Source organism: Dasypus novemcinctus, chromosome 18 (genome assembly GCF_030445035.2).
Source record: "Dasypus novemcinctus isolate mDasNov1 chromosome 18, mDasNov1.1.hap2, whole genome shotgun sequence".
Lineage (NCBI taxonomy): Eukaryota > Metazoa > Chordata > Mammalia > Cingulata > Dasypodidae > Dasypus > Dasypus novemcinctus.
This window is the reverse complement of record NC_080690.1, coordinates 21,941,501-21,964,555: the sequence shown is the minus strand read 5'-3', so window position 1 is coordinate 21,964,555 and position 23,055 is coordinate 21,941,501. Positions and strand designations below refer to the sequence as shown.

The following is a 23,055-nucleotide window of genomic DNA, read 5'->3' as shown; positions in this document are numbered from 1 at the left end:
ATATAGGAGTTCTTTATATATGCACGTTATAAGTCTCCTATCCGTTATATGGTTACCAAATATTTTCTCCCATTGTGTAGGCTCTCTTTTCACTTTCTTGACAAACTCCTTTGAGGTGCAGAAGGCTTTAATTTTGAGGAGGTCCCATTTATCTATTTGTTCTTTTGCTGCTTGTGCTTTTTGTGTGACGTTCATGAAGCCATTTCCTATTACAAGGTCTTGTATGTGCTTCCCTACACTGCTTTTCAAAGTCTAAATGGTCTTGGCTCTTGTATTTAGGTCTTTGATCCATCTTGAGTTGATCTTTGTATAAGGTGTGAGATGGTAATCCTCTTTCATTCTACATATGGCTATCCAGTTCTCCAGGCACCATTTATTGAATAGGCCATTCTCTCCCAGTTGAGAGGGTTTGGTGGCTTTATCGAATATTATATGGCTATATATATGAGGTTCTATATCAGAACTTTCAATTTGATTCCATTGGTCTGTGTGTCTCTCCTTATGCCAATACCATGCTGTTTTCACTACTGTAGCTTTGTAGTATGTTTTGAAGTCAGGAAGTGTGATTCCTCCAATTTCGTTTTTCTTTTTCAATATGTCTTTGGCTATTCGGGGCCTCTTTCCTTTCCAAATAAATTTCATAGTTAGTTTTTCTAGTTCCTTAAAGAAGGCTGTGTTGATTTTTATTGGGATTGCATTGAATGTGTAGATCAGTTTTGGTAGGATAGACATCTTAATAATATTTAGTCTTCCTATCCATGAACAGGGAATATTCTTCCATTTATTTTGGTCTTTTTTGATTTCCTTGAACAGTCTTGTATAGTTCTCAGTGTATAAGTTTTTTACATCTTTAGTTAAATTTATTTCTAAATACTTGGTTTTTTTATTTACTATTGTGAATGGTATTTGTTTCTTGATTTCCTCCTGATCTTGCTCATTATTGATGTACAGAAATGCTACTGATTTTTGCGCATTGATCTTATAACCTGCGACTTTACTAAACTCATTTATGAGTTCTAGAAGCTTTGTTGTAGACCTCTCAGGGTTTTCTATGTATAGGATCATGTCATCTGCAAATAATGAAATTTTGACTTCTTCCTTTCCAATTTGAATGCCTTTTATATCTGGTTCTTCCCTCAGTGCTCGAGCAAGTACTTCTAAGACACTGTTAAATAGAAGGGGAGACAGTGAGCATCCTTGTCTTGTTCCTGACTTTAGAGGGAAGGATTTTAGGATTTCTCCATTGAAACAATGTTGGCTGTAGGTTTTTCATATATACTCTTTATCATGTTCAAAAAATTTTGTTGTATTCCGATCTTTTGGAGTGTTTTTATCAAGAAAGGGTGCTCTATTTTGTCAAATGCTGTTTCTGCATCTATAGATATGATCATGTGATTTTTTTCCTTCAGTCTGTTTATATGGTATATTACATTGATTGATTTTCTTATGTTGAACCATCCTTGCATACCTAGAATGAATCCCACTTGGTCGTGGTGTATAATTCATTTAGTGTGTTGTTGAATACGATTAGCAAGTATTTTGTTAAGTATTTTTGTGTCTAGGTTCATCAGAGAAATTGGTGTGTAATTTTCCTTTCTTGTGGTGTCTTTGTTTAGCTTTGGTATTAGGGTAATATTGGCATCATAGAAGGAGTTAGGCAATGTTCCTTCTGTTTCGATTTTTTGGAAGAGTTTCTGCAGGATTGGTGTTAGTTCTTTCCGGAATGTTTTGTAGAATTCACTTGTGAAGCCGTCTGGCCCTGGGCTCTTCTTAGTTCGGAGGTTTTTAATGACTGAATTCTATCTCTTTACTTGTGATTGGTTTGTTGAGATCATCAATTTCTTCTTTCGTCAATATGGGCTGCTTATGTGTTTCTAGGAATTTGTCCATTTCCTCTGAATTGTCATTTTTGTTGGAATATAGTTTTTCAAAGTATCCTCTTATGATAGTCTTTCTTTCTGTGGGGTCAGTGGTGATATCTCCTTTCTCATTTCTTATTTTGTGTATTTGCGTCTTCTCTCTTTTTTTCTTTGTTAGTCTCGCTAAGGGTTTGTCAATTTTATTGATCTTCTCAAAAAAACCAGCTCTTGGTCTTGTTTATCTTTTCAAGTGCTTTCTTATTTTCTATTTCATTTAGTTCTGCTCTTATCTTTGTTATTTCCTTCCTTCTTCTTCCTGTTGGATTGCTTTGTTGTTTTTTTCCTAATTCCTCCAAATGTGCAGTTCTTCAATTTTTGCTCTTTCTTGTTTTTTGATGTATGAATTTATGGCTATAAATTTCCCTCTCAATACTGCTTTTGCTGCATCCCATAAATTTTGTTATGTTGTGTTATCATTATCATTTGTTTCAAGGTAGTCATTGATTTCTTTTGAGATTTCCTCTTTGACCCACTGTTTTTCTAAGATTGTGCTGTTTAATTTCCATATATTGGTGTGAAATCTGGGCCTCTGGCCCTTGCAGATTTCCATCTTCACTCCACTATGGTCAGAGATATTATTTTGTATGATTTCAATCTTTCTGAATTCATTAAGCCTTTCTTTGTGGCCTAGCATATGGTCTGACTTGGAGAATGATCCATGTGCACTTGAGAAAAATGTATATCCTACTGTAGTCGGATGTAATGATCTGTATATGTCTATTAGATCCAGCTCCTCTAATATACTGTTCAATTTTGTTGTTTCTTTAGTGATTCTCTTTTGAGATGTTCTGTCCAAAGTTGATAGTGGTGTATAATTAAAATCTCCCACTATAATTGTAGAGGCATTTATTCTTTCTCTTAGTTTTTCCACTGTTTGCCTCACGTATTTGGAGGCACTCTTGTTAGGAGCATAAATATTTATGATTGTTCGTTCTTCTTGAGAGATTGTCCCTTTCACTAACATGTAGTATCCTTCTTTGTCTCTCACAATTGTTTCGCATTTAAAGTCTATTTTGTCTGATATTAATATAGCTACTCCAGCTTTTTTTTGGTTATTGTTTGCTTGTAAGATTGTTTTCCAGCCATTCACTTTCAGCCTCCATGAATCCCTGGGTCTAAGTGTTTCTTGTAGACAGCATATAGATGGGTCATATTTCCTTATCCAATGTCCCAGTCTCAATCTTTTGATAGATGAGTTTAATCCTTTGACCTCCAGTGTTATTACTTTCAAGAATTATTTTTGTTAGCCATATTTTAATTGGACTTGTGTGTGTCATATTTTGCTTGTTTTTTTCCTTCTCTTTTTGTCTTTTTTGTTGCTCTTACACTCTCCTCCAACTCTGCCTTTACTGTTTTTTCCTTTCTTCCTGCAGAACTCCCTTTAGTATTTCTTGAAGGGGAGGATTCTTGTTGGCATACTCTTTCAGTTTCTGTTTATCTGTGAATATTTTGAACTCTCCATCATTTTTGAATGCTAGTTTAGCTGGGTAGAGTATTCTTGGTTGGAAATTTTTTCTTTTAGTACCTTGACTATATCATACCACTGCCTTATTGCCTCCCTGGTTTCAGATGAGAAATCAGAACTTAATCTTATGGAGCCTCCCTTGTGTGTGATGGTTTTCTTTTCTCTTGCTGCTTTTAGAATTTTCTCTTTGTTTTAAGCATTGGATAATTTGACAAGTATATGTCTTTGGGTGGGCCTGTTGGGTTTTATGATGTTTGGGGTGCCTTGTGCTTCCTGGACATGTTCATCCGTCTCTCTCAGTAGATTTGGGAAGTTTTCAGCCATTATTTCCTGCAACACCCCTTCTGTCCCCTTTCCCTTTTCTTCTCCTTCTGGAATGCCTATAATACGTATGTTTGTGCGTTTTGCATTGTCATTCAGGTCCCTAAGTCCTAGCTGGATTTTTTCTATCTCTTTATCGATCAGTTCTACTATCTGCTTGATTTCATATGTACTGTCTTCCTCGTCGCTAATTCTCTCCTCTGCCTCTTCTAATCTGCTGCTATTTGCTGAGAGTGTATTTTTGATTTCTTGAACTGTGGTGTTCATTCCTATCATATCTGTTATCTTTTTGCGTATGTCTGCAATTTCCCCTCCAAGTGTTTTCTTCATATTGTTAAACTCTTCCTTTACTTCATTAAGTTGGTCTCTAATATATGTTTTGAGATCTTTAATTACTTGTCTAATGTTCTCCTCCTCTTCTTGGTTGTTAGTTTGTTCATTGGATTCAGCCATGTTTTCCTGATTATTGGTTTGGTTTGTAGTTTTTTGTTGCTGTCTGGTCATCATTTTATCGTGACGCGTTTAATCAGTTCCTTAGCTTCTTTGTCTAGTCTTGGGGATTAATTAGTTGTTGTCCTTGTATAAGTGTTATGTCTTCTCTTTGTCACTTTGTTCTTCTTACTCTAATTTCTTGTTGCTGGCTAAGTTCACTTTGAAGGAAAATATTACGGCCAAGGAAAGGAAATTGTGTAAAAAAAGAAAATGTGTAAAGTAGTATTGGTAATAAATGTTAACAGAGAAACAATGTGAGATCTGGGAGAATGGATATTAGACTCATGTAAGTTGTGTAGAGTTATAGCAGTAAGTAGAGTACCTATAATGAGATAGTCAACTGAATATGGGAAGGAATATAGTAAAATTGAAAAGCCAGTGTTTTCATGAGAGAGGGAAAGAGAAAAGAAAGACAATAATATCAAGAGTGAATAAAAAACAGAAAACAGAACAAAGGTATTAGAAGTTAAAAGTTAGACAATTTGGGGACCAAAGAAAGGGAAGTGGAATGTAAGAGAGACAGTAGATGATAGAGGATAGCAAGATGTGGGGGAAAGGGGATAGTGTAGGTGACCAAAATCAATTCACACAGAAACGAGGAAATGGAGGATGAGGAAACACAGCAAATGTGAGGTGCTCCCTGCAGCACCTATTGTATAAATAAAATAAAATAAAATAAAATAAGAAGAAAAGGAGAGAATAGAAAAAAAAGAGGAAAAAAAGGGGGGGAGTGGGCAAAGAAAAGGGAGGGAAACAAGCAAGAAAAAGAAAAGAAGAAAAAAAAAAAACTAAATAAACGAAAAAGGATCTTGGGGATACAATGGGAGAAAAGACCAGAAGATAATGCAATATTAGCAACCAAGACAATAAAAAAAAGAAAAAAGAGAAAAAGAAAAAAAAACACAAACGCCGAGTGGTAGGACAATCAAGGACCTCAGATGGACCTCAGGGCGTGGTGAATTCAGGGATGGGAAGTCTGTGATATTGCAGATTCAAGAGGTGTGAGTCTCTGGAGTGTGGACCACCATGGTTTAGGGGACACAGACCTGGGAACCACGCATCGGTTAACAGGGAGCCTGGGAGCACCACAGCACAACGCAGCCTTCAGGGATTCCTGCAGCTGGGCGCCAGCCCTACGGGGAGGGGTCACGCGCTCAAACTCTGACCTCTGTGTCAGAAACCCAAAATTCCACCTCTCACAAGAGTCTCTTCTGTCACTGTCTCACCAAATCGACTTCCAGACACCTCCTGCCCTGCAAGCCCCTGAAACAGCCTGCTGGGGGCGCCACTGTACTACAAACAATTCAGGGACCTCTGCAGATGGGCCGCCAGCCCTAGGGGGAGGGGCTCCAGCCAGAAGCTCTGACCTCCATGTTAGAAACCCACAATTCCATGTCTTGCAAGAATCTCCTCCGTCACTGTCTCACCAAATCGACTTCCAGACACCTCCCGCCCTGCAGGCCCCCGAAGCAGCCCGCTCAGGGCTTGGGAACTCCCCAGCACAGCAAAGCCTCCAAGAATCGCCACCACCGGGCCGCCAGCCCCACGGGGAAGTGTCCCGGGCGCAGCCCCAATCTCCATGAAAGAGACCCAAAATTCTACCTTTTACAAGAATCTTCTCTGACACCATCCACTAAATCGATGTCCAGACACCTCCTGCCCTGCAAACAGCTGAAACAGCCTGGTCCAGCAGGATTCCAACCCTACTCAGCCGCTTCTTTGCAGGAGAGATTATAAGGTGCACTCACTCAGACACCATCTTGCCCCGCCTCCTCTTAGTTGTTATCTTTAATCTCTTGAATATTATAAAGAGAGTTTATTGGTTCCTGTCACTGAAAGGTTAAGTAGTTGAACTGGCTTCAGCTGAAGTAGTAGTATTATTAGACAAGGCGCAGGCTTTCTTTTTCTCTTAGCATTGCTTTTCTTTCTGTTGGCATTATTCTCAGTCTGACCCTTACCATAGAGGAACTCCAGTATTGTTCTGACTTCATATTTAGCAATCCAGAGAAAAGAGCTGGCACCCTCTCCCCTAGCACATACATATAACCTCTGTCTATTCCAGTCCCAAAGAATGATTCTGACTAAGATTGGGTCCAGTCTGGGGGTGGGGCATGATGAGCTATTCTGTTTGGCCAACTTGAAGCCTATACTCCCACCTAGGGTGAGATAATTGAGCCTTATGATTGACATCCCCATTAGAATAATGAGGCAGGGAGAAAAAGAAATTCTCTAAAGAAAGAGATTCAGGGAGGAAGATACGAAAGAAGAAAGTGAAAGAAGTGTCCACACTGAAGAATGAATGAGAGAATATGTATAACGTGCCTGGTCCTGGGTCTGGCACAAAATAAGTCCTTAGTGCATGTGAACCACTATTACCATTTCCAAAAAAATCTGTTACTAAGGGATACCCTGCTGCTAGAGCTATTGATGAAACTATATGGGTGTCTGCGTCAAGATTGTTGATACGGGTGCTGCCACATACTGTTTAAATGGTGAAATCTGTAATCAATCTTTGTGTACCACATCATTCCAGTGATTTGTACATAATAGGCACATAAGCATTTGTTGAATGTATGCTTTCAGGAATGCATAAATAATCTTAGGACAGAAATAAGTATTTAAATTCCTTCCTATCTCCCCTAGTCACCTCATTTCCCTATGCAACAATATCCCCTTAGTCTCTTGTGTGTCTTCCCAGAGATAGTCAAACATATACATGCAAAAATGTGTGCATATGCGTGTATAAACACAATTTTACATAATTGTAACACAAGTATTCTGGAATTTGCTTTTTGTCACATTAAACATACTTTAAAGGTACTCCCTATCAGTTCATAAAGCTCTATGCAGTGTTGTTATATTTCTAAATTGAATGCCTTTAAAGCCAGAGCCAGCACTCTGTGTTGTTTTGTTTGCCAACTTCATTCATTTTATTGGGGGTTTTTTGTTTGTTTGTTTGTTTGTTTATTTTTTTCACCAGGAGATCCCAGGGATGGAACCCAGGTTCTCCATATGGTAAACAGGAGCTCAATTGCTTGAGCCACAGCCACTTCCCACCTTCATTCATTTTAAATTGTCTGCCTTCCCCAAAGGCATTTGAGTTTGCAACCCCTGGCTTGAATGCACACTACAGTTGTGTGGCCTAGAATGAAGGCCTGTCATGATTATTTTATGTATCGCATAATAACATTTACTTTAATCATTTTCTTTTCAGTTTTGATGAAACAAGAACACAGAGAAGAGCCTGACTTGTCTTCAGTTCCATCTTTGCCTGTGCCTCATACTGCCCAGACCCAGAGGCCTTCCTCAGATCCAGGACACCCACATGATAGTATACTATCTACACAGAGAAGCTTGGTTTGTCCCATCCAGCAAGCATTTGCATCCATGGTAACCTCATCCCATCTGCCACAGTTGCAATGTAGGGATGAGAATGCTGGTAAAGAACAACCTATGAGACCTTCGTCAATTGTGCAGCAGACTTTTCAGGTCGCACCAATGCCTCCTTCCTATCAGGCTATGCAAACTAATGTGTACAACGGACCAACTTGTCTTCCTATTAATGCTGCCTCTAGTCAAGAATTTGATACACTTTTGTTTCAGCAGGATGTAACTGTTCCTAGCTTAATAAATCTTGGCTGTCAACCACTGTCATCCATACCATTTCATTCTTCAAATTCAGGCTCAACAGGACATCTTTTAGCACACACACCTCATTCTGTGCAGACGCTGCCCCATCTTCAGTCAATGGGATACCGTTGTTCAAATGCAGGACAAAGGTCTCTTTCTTCTCCAGTGGCTGACCAGGTCACAGGGCAGCCTTCCCCTCAATTACAGCCCATAACATATGGTCCTTCACATTCAGGGTCTGCTACAACATCTTCTCCAGCAGCCTCTCTTCCCCTGACCAGTTCACCACTTTCTGGGCCACCGTCTCCTAAGCTGCAACCTATGCCTTATCAGTCTCCTAGCTCAGGAACTGCCTCATCACCGTCTCCAGCCACCAGAATGCATTCTGGACAGCATTCACCTCAAGCACAAAATACAGGCCAGGGAGGTCTTTCTGCACCTTCATCCTTAATATGTCACAGTTTGTGTGATCCAGCTTCATTTCCACCTGATGGGGCAGCTGTGAGCATTAAACTGGAACCTGAAGAGCGGGAACCTAACTTTGCAACCATTGGACTTCAGGACATCACTTTAGATGATGGTAAGTTTATCTGTCTGTTCTTGAACCAGTGAGGATCCAAGAATTTTCTTTACTAATAGTCTTGAGAAAGTTACCATAGATTGTTTATTGCCATATAGTTGGGCTTTTTAAAGTAAGTTGCTATCATTAGAAAAATGTTAATATATGTGTGACTTTAAGAATAGATATGAAAATCTATGCTTTAAAGTCTGTTTTACCATTTACCACTAATATCTGTTGCTGAATAGGTCTTCTTTTTTTCCATAAAATATAGTAAGGTCTTGTTATCTAGAGAGTGGAATTTAAAGATGTTAATTAACACAGGGAGTTAGGTGCTGGAATATCAGAAATGTAGTAAGGGAGAGCAGTAAATGTAGCAAGTTGGTATATAAACATCTGCTTTTATAAAATCAGTAGATTAGAGAACAAACTCTGGAATACCAGTCATCTCAATAATTGAAAATTCCTTAAGATAGGATCTTCAGGTAACCGATTCAGAGTTTCTTCTTGGTTTTATCGTTTCTCTAGATTAAGGAATTCAGTGAAAGCTACCTGCAACTATTGTCCAATACAAAAATTATAAAAATTCTGAAATACAGATATAAAATTTTAGTACTCTCTTGATTCTGTATTAATCTATTGAAGAAAAATAATTGTAGCTCAACTATCTCCGTTTTACAGATCTGGAGAGGCTGAGTTCACTTCTTACTTGCAAAGCTGGTTTTAAAATCCCAAATCGTAGAAGCAAGGAAGAAGAAAGGTGAATAAGACGTTGGCACTCTCTTTCTCCCAGGGTTTAGCCATCAGACCAGTACAAGACTGTTATACCATGCCGTGTTTCTGAATCACTATAACTCAGGTATAAAAGAAGCACATTAAGAGGGGATCTTATAGATACAACTGATTTCATAGGAAAGAATGGGCAAGGTTTCCTTGAGGAGGTAACATTTGAACCAAGTTTCAGAGGATGAATATGTGCATTTTCAGTAAATGATGATCAGGGGGATAAATCAGGCAATATAAGTAGAGGCATAGAGATGTGTCTGGTAAAGCATGATTGACTTGAGGGTAAATGGTGTAGCAGTTGATGGCTTTCAAAACCATGTGGGAATGTGCCAGGTCACTGATACATAAGTTGAAACAGTGTCTACGAGTTATGTAGCATTTTCCCATTTGTTCTATAATTTATTCTTTATTAATCCTCTGTCTTTGAGGTAGATAGTGACTTTTAGAGAGTTGCAATTTTGGAGGATGACCCAACTAGCAAGCAGTAATGCTGAGGTTGGAATCAGGTCTTTTCAGTCCGGTATTTTCCTTGTGGCACTACAGCTATCTCCTAGCATGAGTGGTTTGAATTCTGTGTTTAAAGGGGATCCCTCAAGCTTTTTTTTTTTAGGAGGTAACAGGGATTGAACCCAGGACCTCGTACATAGAAAGCAGGTGCTCAACCACTGAGCTGTATCTGCTCCCCAGTGGGAGTTGTGTTTTTTGTGTTTGTTTGTTTTTAGGCGGAACCAGGGATTGAACCTGGGACCTTGTACATGGGAAGTAGACACTCAGTCACTTGAGCTACATCTGCTCCCACTTCAAGCTTTTTTAAAAAAATTACTGCAGAAAAGTGGAATGCCAAGCATCTTAAGTATTAAATACAAAGTAGTTTCCACTCTTCAACAGAGGACATAAGTAATTTTTTAAAAGTTGCACTTTACTAGTATATAAACCTTTTGTCTAATCTAAATAATGTTTGTTAATCCTATTTCTGGGTTATATTTATTTCCCTCTTTTAACCAAATTAAACATTAAAACACAAATGAAGTATGCTTTTTATTTTTGAAGTTTTTAAATAAGATTGAGTCTGTCAGAAATCATTCACATATTATTAATAGCTGACCTTTGCTTTTAGAAATGTAGGCATTAACACCTTATTTTTTTTATTATAAATTCAGTGATATTTAATAGATAAGTTATCAGCACATCTCAGTTCAAAAATTCAAGAGTTATAGAGCTGGAAATACCATCTTAGTCATATTTCTAATCTGCCTGTGGGTTGATGCTTTAGACTGGTCTAGAACAAAGATAATAAGTGAAAGAGAATGCCATTTTCTCCATAGAGCCTTAGTTTGTGAGAGGAGCCAAGACAATTTTAAGATTATAGATATTCAATATTAAATGAAGTTTCAAAGGCTGTCTGATATCTATTCCATCTTCCTCATTCATGCTGGAGTTCACAGTCTGATATCCGTGGTGATACTATATTCCTGTTGTGTACCTTCTGTCCATCTTCTTTGGAACATCTCAGGGCTTTTTGAGTTCCACCTGCCCTTCTTGTTTCATGTGGTTCTGATGCCTCTGGAATCAATGAAGAATAAACCTAATACTTATTCTGTAATAGCCTTTCACATGTATAAAAACCTTGATTTCTTTTCAGGCTTAACAACTTTCCAGCAACTTTACCCTTCTCTCACCAGCACTGTAGTTCTCTTCTGCTTCAACCCTGCTACTTAAGTTCCTTTTCAGAGTCAATTTAGAGTGGTTAGGACAGTCATATTCCTTGTTCAGAGGACTTTATATTGTTAAAATGGCCTGAAGGCAGGGGACTTTCTTAGCTCCCCCATCATGCTGTTGAGTTAGTGAGTTATAAGTCACATCCCCCTACCCAAACGTGGAATTTTTTGGAATGAAAATCTAAAGTTGGCACTTATCCTTGTTCAGTTTCATTGAGGTGATTTTTTTTTTTTTTTTTTTTGCCCCTCATGTGACCCAAGATCAGAAGGGTTCCAGAAGCATTTCTCTGCCTCAGAATATTTTGACTCCTTCCTCAGGGACAGCATCCCTTGGGGTCATAACAACAGCAAAATACTAACCTTTAACTAATTAAATGTTCTTTTTCAAGCAGCTACCTTGAAAGACTATAATAATATACTTATTCAGCCAGTTAAGGCATTGTTCAAAAATTTGGTGCTTGCCTTAATTTTTTCTTTGCTACTTCCATATACCATTGTCCTTGCTAGAAAAGTGCTTTCTGTATCTATTATGTTATTAATGAGATTTACCCATGTGTTAACAATTTGTGTGCCTGAAACTGTAATTTTTCCCAAAATATATCTGCGTTATGGTGTATATTCAGTGTTATAAAAAATACAGGAATAGTCAACAGTTTGTGTGTTGTTTTTTTTTTTAATTTTTATTTATTTAAATATTTTGAACTCTCTGTCATTTTTTTTTTTAAGATTTATTTTATCCCCCCCGCCCCCTTTGTCTGCTTTCTTGTGTCCATTCGCTGTGTATTCTATGTCTACTTGCATTCTTGGCGGCATTGGAGATCTGTGTCTCTTTTTGTTGCATCATCTTGCTGCATCAGCTCTCCATGTGTGCGGCGCCACTTCTGGGCAGGCTGCACTTTTTTCACACGGGGGTGGCTCTCCTTGCATGGTGCACTCCTTGCACATGGGGCTCCCCTCTACGGGGAACACGCCTGCATGGCATGGCACTCCTTGCGTACAAAAGCACTGTGCATGGGCCAGCTCACCACACGGGCCAGGAGGCCCTGGGTTCAAATTCTGGACCTCCTATATGGTAGGCAGACACTCTTTCAGTTGAGCCACATCTACTTCCCACAGCTTGTATTTTAAACATGTTATTCAAGATTTTAGTGTTGTGAGAATAGACTCTTTTATACCTTTAAATGCAGGCCCATTTAATTTGTGATTCAGCCAACTGAATATGAATCCCATTGCAACTTGCTTTTATAGTCCTTCAGTTTCCACTTGCCCTCCTTTGTTCACAAACTGTCACAGCTGCAGCTCTTCAGCAGACAAGAGGATGCATGTTAAACGTAGCCTGACCTGCTGCTGTAGTAAAAACTGCCACTGCCACTTGCAGGCTCTCTGTAGTAACAGGCTGGTCCTGAATGTAGGATATTTGCTAATATGATAAACAGGGACTCTATACTTGGTGTCACTTACTGCAGTTCTGCATGTAGGTGACAAGCAGAAGAGCCTGGTTTTAAGTAGATTCTTAAAGCAAGGGAATGTTGAAGATGAGGTTCAAGTGGTTATCTTGGGTTGGGGGAGTCAGGGAGATGGTATGGAGGAGGAAAAAAGAGGTAGGTATTATTTTTGGCATTCTGGTCCACCTGTTGGATAGTGGTTTCTCTGGTGTTTATTGTATTTAAATAAATAAAACAAAAGAAGACCATACATAGCCAATGGAGAGAGTATATTATGAAGGAGGTATTATAATTAATACACTTACAGGCACTGGGGTGGTTGGAGGTAGAAAATGTTGAACTTTGCCCTTTGTTTTTTTTTTTTAAAGATTTATTTATTTATTTAACACCCCCCCCCCCCCCCCGTTTGTCTGTTCTTGGTGTCTGTTTGCTGCGTCTTGTTTCTTTGTCCGCTTCTGTTGTCGTCAGCGGCACGGGAAGTGTGGGCGTCGCCATTCCTGGGCAGGCTGCTCTTTCTTTTCACGCTGGGCGGCTCTCCTCACGGGCGCACTCCTTGCGCGTGGGGCTCCCCCACGCGGGGGACACCCTTGCGTGGCACAGCACTCCTTACGCGCATCAGCACTGCGCATGGCCAGCTCCACACGGGTCAAGGAGGCCGGGGTTTGAACCGCCGACCTCCCATATGGTAGACGGACGCCCTAACCACTGGGCCAAAGTCCATTTCCCTGCCCTTTTTTAATACCTCTTAACTGAGACTGATTAACTCATGAATCCTCTTTTGGGAAGTATACATTTACCACCCAGCTGCAAACATGTTTGTGATATATTAATTTCAGAGACAAAAAAGTCCCATAAATAATACCCACATAGATTTTGGAGAGTGGCTCGTGTAGAATGGACCATGATGGGGATTCAAGGCCTTAATATGACCACTTATGAACATACAGTAAGAAAAATTAATTTTCAGACCCAGTGTAGCAAGAATAAGAATTTATTCGTACTCTTTTTGGGAAGTGGGTGTAGCTCAGTGATTGAGTGCTGCTTCCCATGTACAAGGTCCTGGATTCCATTCCTGGTACCTTGTAAAAAATAAAAAATAAATAAATAATAAAAGAAGATCTTTTATTTCTTTGATCAAGTTTGCCTATGTATCTCCAGGGAAACAGCTTAATTGTATCCCCCTTTTTATTGAATGTATTATTTCTACCATTTGGATAAAATTTTTTCTTTGGATCAAATTGATAAATTTTAAGTTTATACATAGCTGAAAAAAACTGAACACAGATTATCACTAAATAACCAGCACATCAGAAACCTACAAAATAAATTTAAAAATAAGTTCATTTCAGAATGTATATTTAAAAGTGATTGATGAATTATGATTTCTGTTTATTAATAATAAACATTTTTGAGCACTGTGCTAGGCACTTTAACCATTAATCTTATTAATTCTTCACAACAAACTGTGAAGTATGAGTTATTAGCCTTATTTTTATAGATGTGGCTCAGAGGGTTAAGCACTTGCTCAGTGTTATATAATCAGGAGTACTGTAACTGGCATTTGAATCCAGGTCTGTCTGAAATTTAAATTGTCTCATGTATGTAAAGATTTCTGAATTAGTCTGTAACTGATTACTTTGTATAATCCCTTCTCTATAATTAAAAATAATAACTTTCAAATTTCTTCCATGTATAAGATAAAAGCTGTTTCTTAAAGATGTATTTTATTTAAAAATAAATATCCTTTTTTTAAGAGTTCCTCTGAAGATGGATTATCCACAGTAATGAAAATAATTCAAATGAGAGATAAATTTTTACATTTTAGGCTCAATAGTGAAACAAGCTTTTGTGGTTTGGTAGCACTTTTCTGGGTTTGCATTACAAGGTTGCCTTTTACCAGGGGTCTTAGCTTTTGATAGAACTTATATGAATATACCTAGGTAGCACTTCTGTAAAAATACCTGGCTTTTAAAAAATATATTTCTATTTGGGCAAAAAGAAAAGTGTGACATTCTTATTGATCTTGGACACTTTTGTTGAAGTTCTGGTGAAAGATTAGTAAGGTTGAGAGTAGTGGTTACATGCATCCTAGTTTTACATCTACAAGAATGTGGAACAAATTAAGTCCCTGATAGTCATATTGTGCATTTAATAGCATCTGTAGATGCTTTTATATAGATGGGATTATTTAACTTAATTTAATTTAGATTTCTTAAAATAATCATTTTTTGGGTAAGTAATACATTCAAATAATTTGAAATGCTAAAGGTACGACAAGGTTTATATAGTAAAAAATCTCTCCTAGGTACCCAGTTATGGGCAATTGTTACCAGCTTCTTGACCATTATGCCAGACCTATTTTATTCATTTATAAGCAATTTCATATGTTCTCCTTATTTTCACTTAGATGTTATATATACTATTCTGCCCTTTCTTTTTCCATGTAATATTGAGTCTTTGTGAGCGTTCTTTGTTGTTGCAGAATAGAATATTCTATAACATGTTTCATTGTATGGATGTACCATTGTCTATTTAACTGTTAATTTATGTCATTTCCCACTGACTTATAGATCTTTAAACATCTTTGGTGTATATGTAGAGATATATATGATAAATTCCTAAAAATGGGATTTCTGGGTTTGAGAAATAATTGCCAAATTGTCCTCCATAAAGGTTGTTATAATTTACATTGCCACTGGCATTGTAAGACATGCCGATTTCCCTGTACCTTCACCAGTAAATTCTGTTAACAAATATAAGTTCTTGGAGTAGTTTTAACTTGATTTCACTTATCAATAGGGTTGTGTACCTTTTCGTATGATTAAGAGCAAATCTTTCATCATATATCTGTGATTTCTATTCATATTTTGCTTACTTTTCTATTAGATTATCGGTCTTTTTCTTGTTAATTAATAGACACCCCTTATGTGTGAGATTTATTAGCTCTTTGAGATCTGAGTTATATTTTTTCCTAATGTGTAATGGTTTTTGCCCTCATGAATTCTTTTACATTTAGATAATAACTTAGGAATCTTTTATTTTGTCTCCCATAGCTTCTGTTACTTTTATGATTTTAAAAATGTTTGTCCATCTGGAATTTATTTTAGTATAAGGTTTGAGTAATGGATCACATTTTAATTTTTCAGATATCTACCCAGTTTTTCAAATATAATTTATTAAATATCCTCTTTGGTTTAAAATTCTAACTTTATTTTATACTAAATTTACCTGTATATTTGGATCTAGCTCTGGACCTTCTAACAATAGGAAATTTTAATTTTAAATCTTTCCCCCTGCATCAGAATTTTCATAGATAAAGAATACATACAATGGAAGGTGATAAGTGCTATGGAAAAAGAGTCAGGATATTTGGAGATCTATGAGGGATAAAGTGGGGGGACTACATTTTTAAATAAAAAATTTTTTTTTTAAGATTTATTTATTTATTTCTCCCCCCACCTCACACCCCAACCCCCTTGTCTGCTCTCTGTGTCTATTTGCTTTGTGTTCTGTGTCTGCTTGTATTCTCATTAGGTGGCTCTGGGAACCGATCCTGGGACCTTCTGGACTGGGAAAGAGGTGATCATTCTCTTGCATCCTTGTTCTGTTCTTGTTCTGTTATGTCTTCTTAATGTTTCTCCTCTGTGTCTCTTGTTGCATCATCTTGCTGTGCCAGCATTCTGCGTTGGCCAGCACTCCTGCATGGGGCGGCACTCCTGCACGGGGTGGCACTCTTGTGTGGGGTGTCATTCCCGCACGGGGTGGCACTCCTGCGTGGGCCAGCTCGGCACATGGGCCAGCTTGCCTTCACCAGGAGGCCCTGGGCATGAACCTTGGATCTTCTATATGGTAAATGGGAGCCCAACTGCTTGAGCCACAATAATCTTAATAAATCTTAATAAACCTTATTGATGAGGTTACATTTTATAAAAAACTTGAAGATGGGAAGCTACCAATTTGGATACCTATAAGAAAGATATTCAAGGCAAAGGGGACAGCCAGAGCAAAGACCGAAAGGTGAGAGCATGTCTCATTTATCGAGGAATGGCAGTAAGGCCAGTGTGGCTGGAACAAGAGGCATCTAGGGGTAAAGTGGTAGGAGATAAGGTCAAAGAGGAGCCAGAACATGTAGGGCAGCAGCAGTCCTCAAATTTTGTGGTCTCAGGACCTCTTTATATTCTTAGATATATTTGAGGATCCCAAGGAGCTTTTTTAAATGTGGGTTACATTTATCAATATTTATCATATTGGAAATTAAAACTGAGAACCTCTTTGTTTGTTTTTAAGCACTTTTAAAAAAAATTAAAGTTAGTAGATCACATAGAACGTTACATTAAAAAAAACATGAGGTTCCCATATAACCTACTGCCTGCCCCCCCCCCACATTTTTGTAAATTGTATTTTTTTGAAGATACATACATCACAAAAAAGGTTACATTATAAAAAACATAAGAGGTTCCTGTATACTCCCCACTCTCTCACCCCACTCCTCCCACACCAACCACCTCCTCCCTCATTGTGGCACACTCAGGCACTCAGCAAACACATTTTGGAGCACTGCTGTACCCTGTAGTTCACACTCTCCCCTGGTACATTCAGTGGGTTATGGAAGGATATACAATGTCCAGCATCTGACCCTGCAATATCGTTTAGGACAACTCCAAGTCTCAAAAATGCCCCCCCCCCATCACATCTCTTCTTCCCTCTCCCTGCCCTTAGCAACTACTGTGGCCACTTCCTCCACATCGATGATACAATTTCTTCTATTACTAGTCACAATAGTTTTATAGTACAATATCAGTAAGTCCACTATAATCCATATTTTATTCCTCCATTCTGTAGACCCTGGGATGGTGATGTCCACTCCACATCTATATCAAGAGAGGCTTAGATTCCACATGGATGGTGGATGCAATTCTCCTGCTTCCAGTTGTAGGCTCTTGGTTCTCTGGTGTGGTGATTGACCATTGTCACCTCCCTGTTAGCTTACCTGGGTAAGTCCAGTGAATCAGAGAGTAGGAGTTGCAACTCTGCTGAGGCTCAGGGCCCAGCTGGCACATGGGCAGTCCAAAGATTCAAGTCCCCTGAGTATACACCATCCCTAGCACCAACCACAGATTCAGTAAAAGTGACAGAAGAGGCATGTGTAGAAAAGTCACATCTGAGTCCAGCTCCATCACTCTCAGGAGCACAAAATCCAAGGTAGGACCCATGAACATGGCATAGAACTCAAAATCCATCTGCCATGATCGTATACCCCATAGGCCTCCGTAGTCTTCAGGAGAACCAGTACCTACTTTATATCTACTTTGTATCTACTTTAGCTATTTCTGGGGTCCTGCTGAGGCGTGCATAAGTGTAACCCCTCTGATGACCTCCCAACTCCTTTTTGAAGACTCTTAGCCATATAAACTCATTTCTCTTTGCCATTTCCCCCTTTTATTCAAGGTCAAAAAGTCGTTTTTAACACATGATCATACATGTAGACTGAGATAATCTGTTGGTCTGAGTTGACCCTTTTATTCAAGATCTCTTTCTAGCTGCATCACCAGTTAGTGATTGGTAGTAATCCCTCGGCACCAGGGAGACTTATCCCCGGGAGTCATGTCCCGCGCTGGGGGGAAGGTAATGCATTTACATGCTGAGTTTGGCTTAGAGAGTGGCCACATTTGAGCAACATGGAGGCTCAAAACTGAAAACATCTTAAAAATATTCAGGCACACATCCCATTACCCATCAGAGCAGTGAAGTCATATACCATGTAGCCTCTGAAAAACTCCACTGTTAATTCATGAGAAAATGAGAGTGGAAAAGGGGAGAAAAAATCTAACTATTATTATGAAAATAGTTTTGAACAGATGTATCATGATCTGATTTAGGTTTTAATAGAATCACTCTGGCTGCTGGATGGAGAAGACTGAAGAGGTCAGGGCAGAAACCAGGAGACCAGTTAAGATGTTTTTGCAGTAACCCAGTTCAGAAATTACAGTGATTTGGATTAGGATAGGAGCAGTGGAGGAGGTAAGAAGTGGTTAGAATTTGGATATATTTTAAAGTTAGCACCAGTAGCATTTCCTAACAGATTCAATGTGAGGTGTGGAAGAAAGAGAAGACAAGGATGACACCAGGTTTTTTGCTTGAACAACTGGAAGAATGGTGTTACCAGCAGCTAAGATGAGAAAGGCTGTGAATGGAGTAGGTTTTGAGGAGAGATTTGGTGTTCAGTTTTGAAATATCTATTGAACATTCAAGTGGAAAGGTCAAATAGTTGGATAAATGAGTCTGAAGTTTTGGGAATGAGGAAATAAATTTGGAGATGGCATTTAGATGTTATTTAGAGACATTAGACTAGATGAGGTCACCAAATGATATATTAACTCTCACATTTATCAATCCAAATAATAATTGCATTTCTATAAATTGTTACAGAGTTTCTGCATATAACTTTCAGGAGACACTACCCTCTTTGTGTAAATAATGAAACAGATTTAGAAGGTTAAGTGAATTCCCCTATGTCACCAATCCACTAAGTGACAAAACTAGGATTCCAGATTTTACTTTCATATATACCACAAGGTCATTGCCTTATTTGTATAAACCAGAAATAGATAATAGATAGATAGATGGATGGATGGATGGATGGATGGATGGATGGATGGATGGATGGATGGGTGGGTGGGTAGGTAGGTAGGTAGGTAGGTAGGTAGGTAGGTAGGTAGGTAGGTAGAAAGGTAGAAGGGTAGTTAGGTAGGTAGATAGATAACGGTGACTGGAGTAAGCAACTTGGTCAAGTGAGGAAATTTCTCTTATATTCCCTAAACAAATTTCAACATTTGTTAATATTTAGCTAAATTTAAAACTTTGAGACAAAAGAAACAGATTCCGTACCCTAGATGGTATAAATTTTAAAAGAAGGATTTGGAAAAGTGCTCCAAGTCTTGCTTTGAGTTAATGGTTAGAGTTGTGAATTCAGTCATTTCACAGTGTTTCCCATGAGAAAACCCAAAGATTTTGTGATAGTGAGAAATAAAATATTTTTTGGAGCTGTCAACCATGTTGCAAAGAACTAGAAAGATGTTTCAGGGAGTATAAGTTTCCATAAAGCACAATCTAAAATTAGGACTACTGAGTCATGCAACTCACAAAAGCTCCTATAATCTTTGTTGCCCTCTTAACTTTGTTCCCAGGCTGCTTTTTTCATATTTATGTGCCAGTTTACCTGGAATTACATGTTCCATACCTTTGACTCTGTTTTGGAAGATTCAGTTGTAGAGATTGGGCATCCTCAGACAGGAGACTTTTGATGTGATATATCTGCAGTCTTTAAAGTATTTTGCTCATTGTGTAATCTTAAATCACCCCTGAAAACTAGGTGAGTGATCTCAAATCTAGTAATAAAAGCTTTGGGGCCAGGAAGCGGACTTGACCCAGTGGTTAGGGCGTCCGTCTACCACATGGGAGGTCCGCTGTTCAAACCTCAGGCCTCCTTGACCCATGTGGAGCTGGCCCATGCGCAGTGCTGATGCGCGCAAGGAGTGCCGTGCCACGCAGGGGTGTCCCCCGTGTAGGGGAGCCCACACATAAGGAATGCACCCCATAAGGAGAGCCACCCAGCGCGAAAGAAAGTGCAGCCTGCCTAAGAATGGTGCTGCTCACACAGAGAGCTGACACAACAAGATGACACAACAAAAAGAAACACAGATTCCCATGCCACTGACAACAACAGAAGCAGACAAAGGAGAACACGAGCAAATAGACACAGAGAACAGACAACGGGGGGGCGGGGCAGGGAGAGAAATAAATAAATCTTTTTTAAAAAAAAAAAAAAGCTTTGGGGCAGAAAATTTTTGCCTGAACAGAGGATTTTCTATGTTTCATTTTGTTTTGATCCCTTTAATAAGGCTACATCTTTGCATCTTGGTTCCTCTATTGTTCTCCTTCCTTTATCTGCCTAAAATGAGGGTATTACTTATTACTCTGAGACTACATACAGATTTTTCTCCTCCAAGGTAAAATAAGCACTCTTCTGGAAGATGTGATCTTCTTGTTTAAGGTTGTAAAGCAGAGGCCAAAAATGATTCCTTATAGACCAAAGGAGGAGACTTTGTCTATATGTATGTTTAACTGGTATCTAAGTGCTTCAGTCACTACCACAAAACTGACTGATAATGATCTTGAATGCAGTGGCTTTCAAATATTTTATGACAGCTTCCAACAATAAGAAAAAAGGTTTATAATATGGCCCAGTACATGCACATAAAATCATATATATGTAAATAAAAACAAAAAACATATGTATAACTTACATGAAAGTTAAACCAGTTCTTAATCTCTCTTAAAGGAAAATAGCAGTCTAGTATCTATTTTTCTCTTTTTTAAAAAATACTTGTTTAACTTAATTGATTTCATAACCTGCTGATGGATATGAACTTTAGTTCAAAAAATACTCCTCTGTGACCCACAAATTTGTGCGTATAGTTTTCTGAGGCCCTACTCTTAGACATTTTGACCCTGTAGTCTTAGTCTGAAATATTGCCTACAAATTTGTTCTTATGAAGTGCCTTGGATAATTCTGATGTAGCAATAGATAAGTATTTAGGTACTACTACTTTATCTAATTTAATTAAAACTAGTTCATTTAAAACCAAATTTAATTTACTTCTTAAATCCATTGAAAAACATAATTGTAATTCTTTAAATTGTCCTTTTAATATTAAAAAATCAACCATTACCTAAACTATATGGACTAGAATATTCATATCTAGTAAAGTGTGGAGAACCATTTTATGCAGTGATGGGTGGGTAAAGAACAATGAAATTTCTCTTGATTATAGAAAAAACAGGCTGGGCACCATAGTAGGTTGAAAATTCACCTCTGGTTTGTTCCATTCAGTAGTGATATTGTCTTCTTTGACACAGACCAGTTTATAGCTGACTTGGAACACCAGCCAACAGGTTCAGCAGAGAAATGGCCTAACCACAGTGAGGTGTCTTATCCAGCTCCTTTCTGGAGAATCTAGAGGGTGAGTGTTGATTGAAATGTGTCATTGTTTTTGTGCCCAAGTCTGGTGATTGCATGCAGTGGCTGGATTTGCATGTGCTACAGAGGAGGGGGTATTCACAAGCACCTTTCTGATAGGCCCACTCATTATCTTTGAAGCTACCCTTTGATTGCAAAACTCTTTTTTAAATCTGACCACACACAGGCTCCCACAGTTGGGGTTATAATTTTAGTCTGGGTTTGAATGAAAGGCAAATGTTTAATTGGAGTTATTAAATCAAAGCAGACAGGTGTCCATATATATTAATTCTGTGGCTTGGATACTGAGTAGATTTGGTTGTTGATTAGGTGTTTAGGCCTACTCATTATGGTCAGCTAAGTACTCGAAGTTTTGATGTGAGGCAGTATAGGGTGAAATAAAGCAGGAATCTACTTCATTTGCCACAAGCAACCTGGAACCCTTGGGCCTGCCCTGTGTCCTGTGTTGCATTCCTGATAGTTCATCTGGGTCTCCACTTGGAAACAAGCAGTAATAGTGGAACTTGTACCTATGAGGGAACAGGCTGTCTCCAGTCCTTCAACCTCAGCAATGGACTAGGAAGACAGCGTGCCCTCACTCTCATGACATCTCCTTTCTTCAAAGACTTTAAAAGCCACTTAAGAAATTATGTGATGGAAATTGTAAACATTCAGATTGTAATTCTCAGAATGTCATTTGAATTTCATTTAAAAATGATTTAGATTTAGAAGGGGCCTTATAAATCATTTTCAGTACCCATATCTTTATATTTAGGATACTGAAGCTACCTGATTCCCATTAGACAAACATTGAAACCCTGGCTTCTCCCAGAAGCTGGGCCTACCCTGGTGTCATGTCATTCTTGTCTAACCATGAGAGGATTAAAAGTGGTGACTGAGTTCTTAGAAGAATATAGTTAAATTCTCAAGAGAATTAAAACCAATTAGGACTTAAAAGAACTTCCTTATACTATGGTTGAGAAAATCAGATGAGAAAGATTTAAGCAAATCTGCTGTAGTCACATCACAGTTGAACCAGAACTCAGTCTTATTTATTCCAGTGTTTAGCTCTTCCCATAGCAACAAGTTGGTCTTCAGGACCTTGGTGAGACTTGTTTCCTTGGAGTGAAGGGATCAATGAATGACAAGGAGTGAATAGGAGATGAGAACATAGAAACAGTGGTGTAAATAATTCCTTCATGGAATAATGAAAAATGCTCTAATAATGATTGAAGCAATGCATGCACAACTATGTGGTTATACCAAATACCATTGATTGTATACTCTGGATCGATTGTACACTTTGGATGAATTGTATGCTTTATTAATATGTGATCAGTAAAAATGATTTTTTTTTTGAAGATGTTAAGCCATGGAAGAGACACTTAGATACAGAAGGGACTGTAAGGGTCTAAGGTTTTTATCTGTTTGCTTGTTTGCTTATTTAAGTGGAAAGATTTGCCCATATAGGGTTGATAGGAAGGAGGAGAAGAGGGTAGATTGAGATTGATTAAAAAATATGGGAGGGAGAACAAAATTGATGCAGCAAGGTTCTGGAAGAAGCATGAGTATGGGATCCTAGAGCACAGGTGGTGGAATGAGTCATTTTGATATATGGCTCTGGAGCTTAGGTTTGACCTCTAGATATAAAGATTTGTGACTCAACAGTATATGGAAGTGGACAAGGTTATTGAGAGAGAA

At 38.4% G+C, this 23,055-nt stretch overlaps 1 protein-coding gene across 3 annotated transcripts in view; it reads left to right on the top strand.

The window, feature by feature from the left end:
• Positions 1-23,055, top strand: part of NFATC3 (nuclear factor of activated T cells 3) — a 199,659-nt gene that overhangs the window by 159,948 nt on the left and 16,656 nt on the right. Inside the window, exons 9-10 of one of the 3 annotated variants that reach the window (XM_071209116.1) lie at positions 7,412-8,407; positions 21,255-21,358. In XM_071209116.1, the coding sequence (XP_071065217.1) occupies positions 7,412-8,407; positions 21,255-21,355 (1,097 nt within the window). In that variant the 3' untranslated portion in view covers positions 21,356-21,358. Of the gene's footprint in view, positions 1-7,411; positions 8,408-9,067; positions 9,147-21,254; positions 21,359-23,055 lie in introns of all 3 variants that reach the window. The other 2 variants (XM_071209114.1, XM_071209115.1) reach the window with 2 other exon arrangements.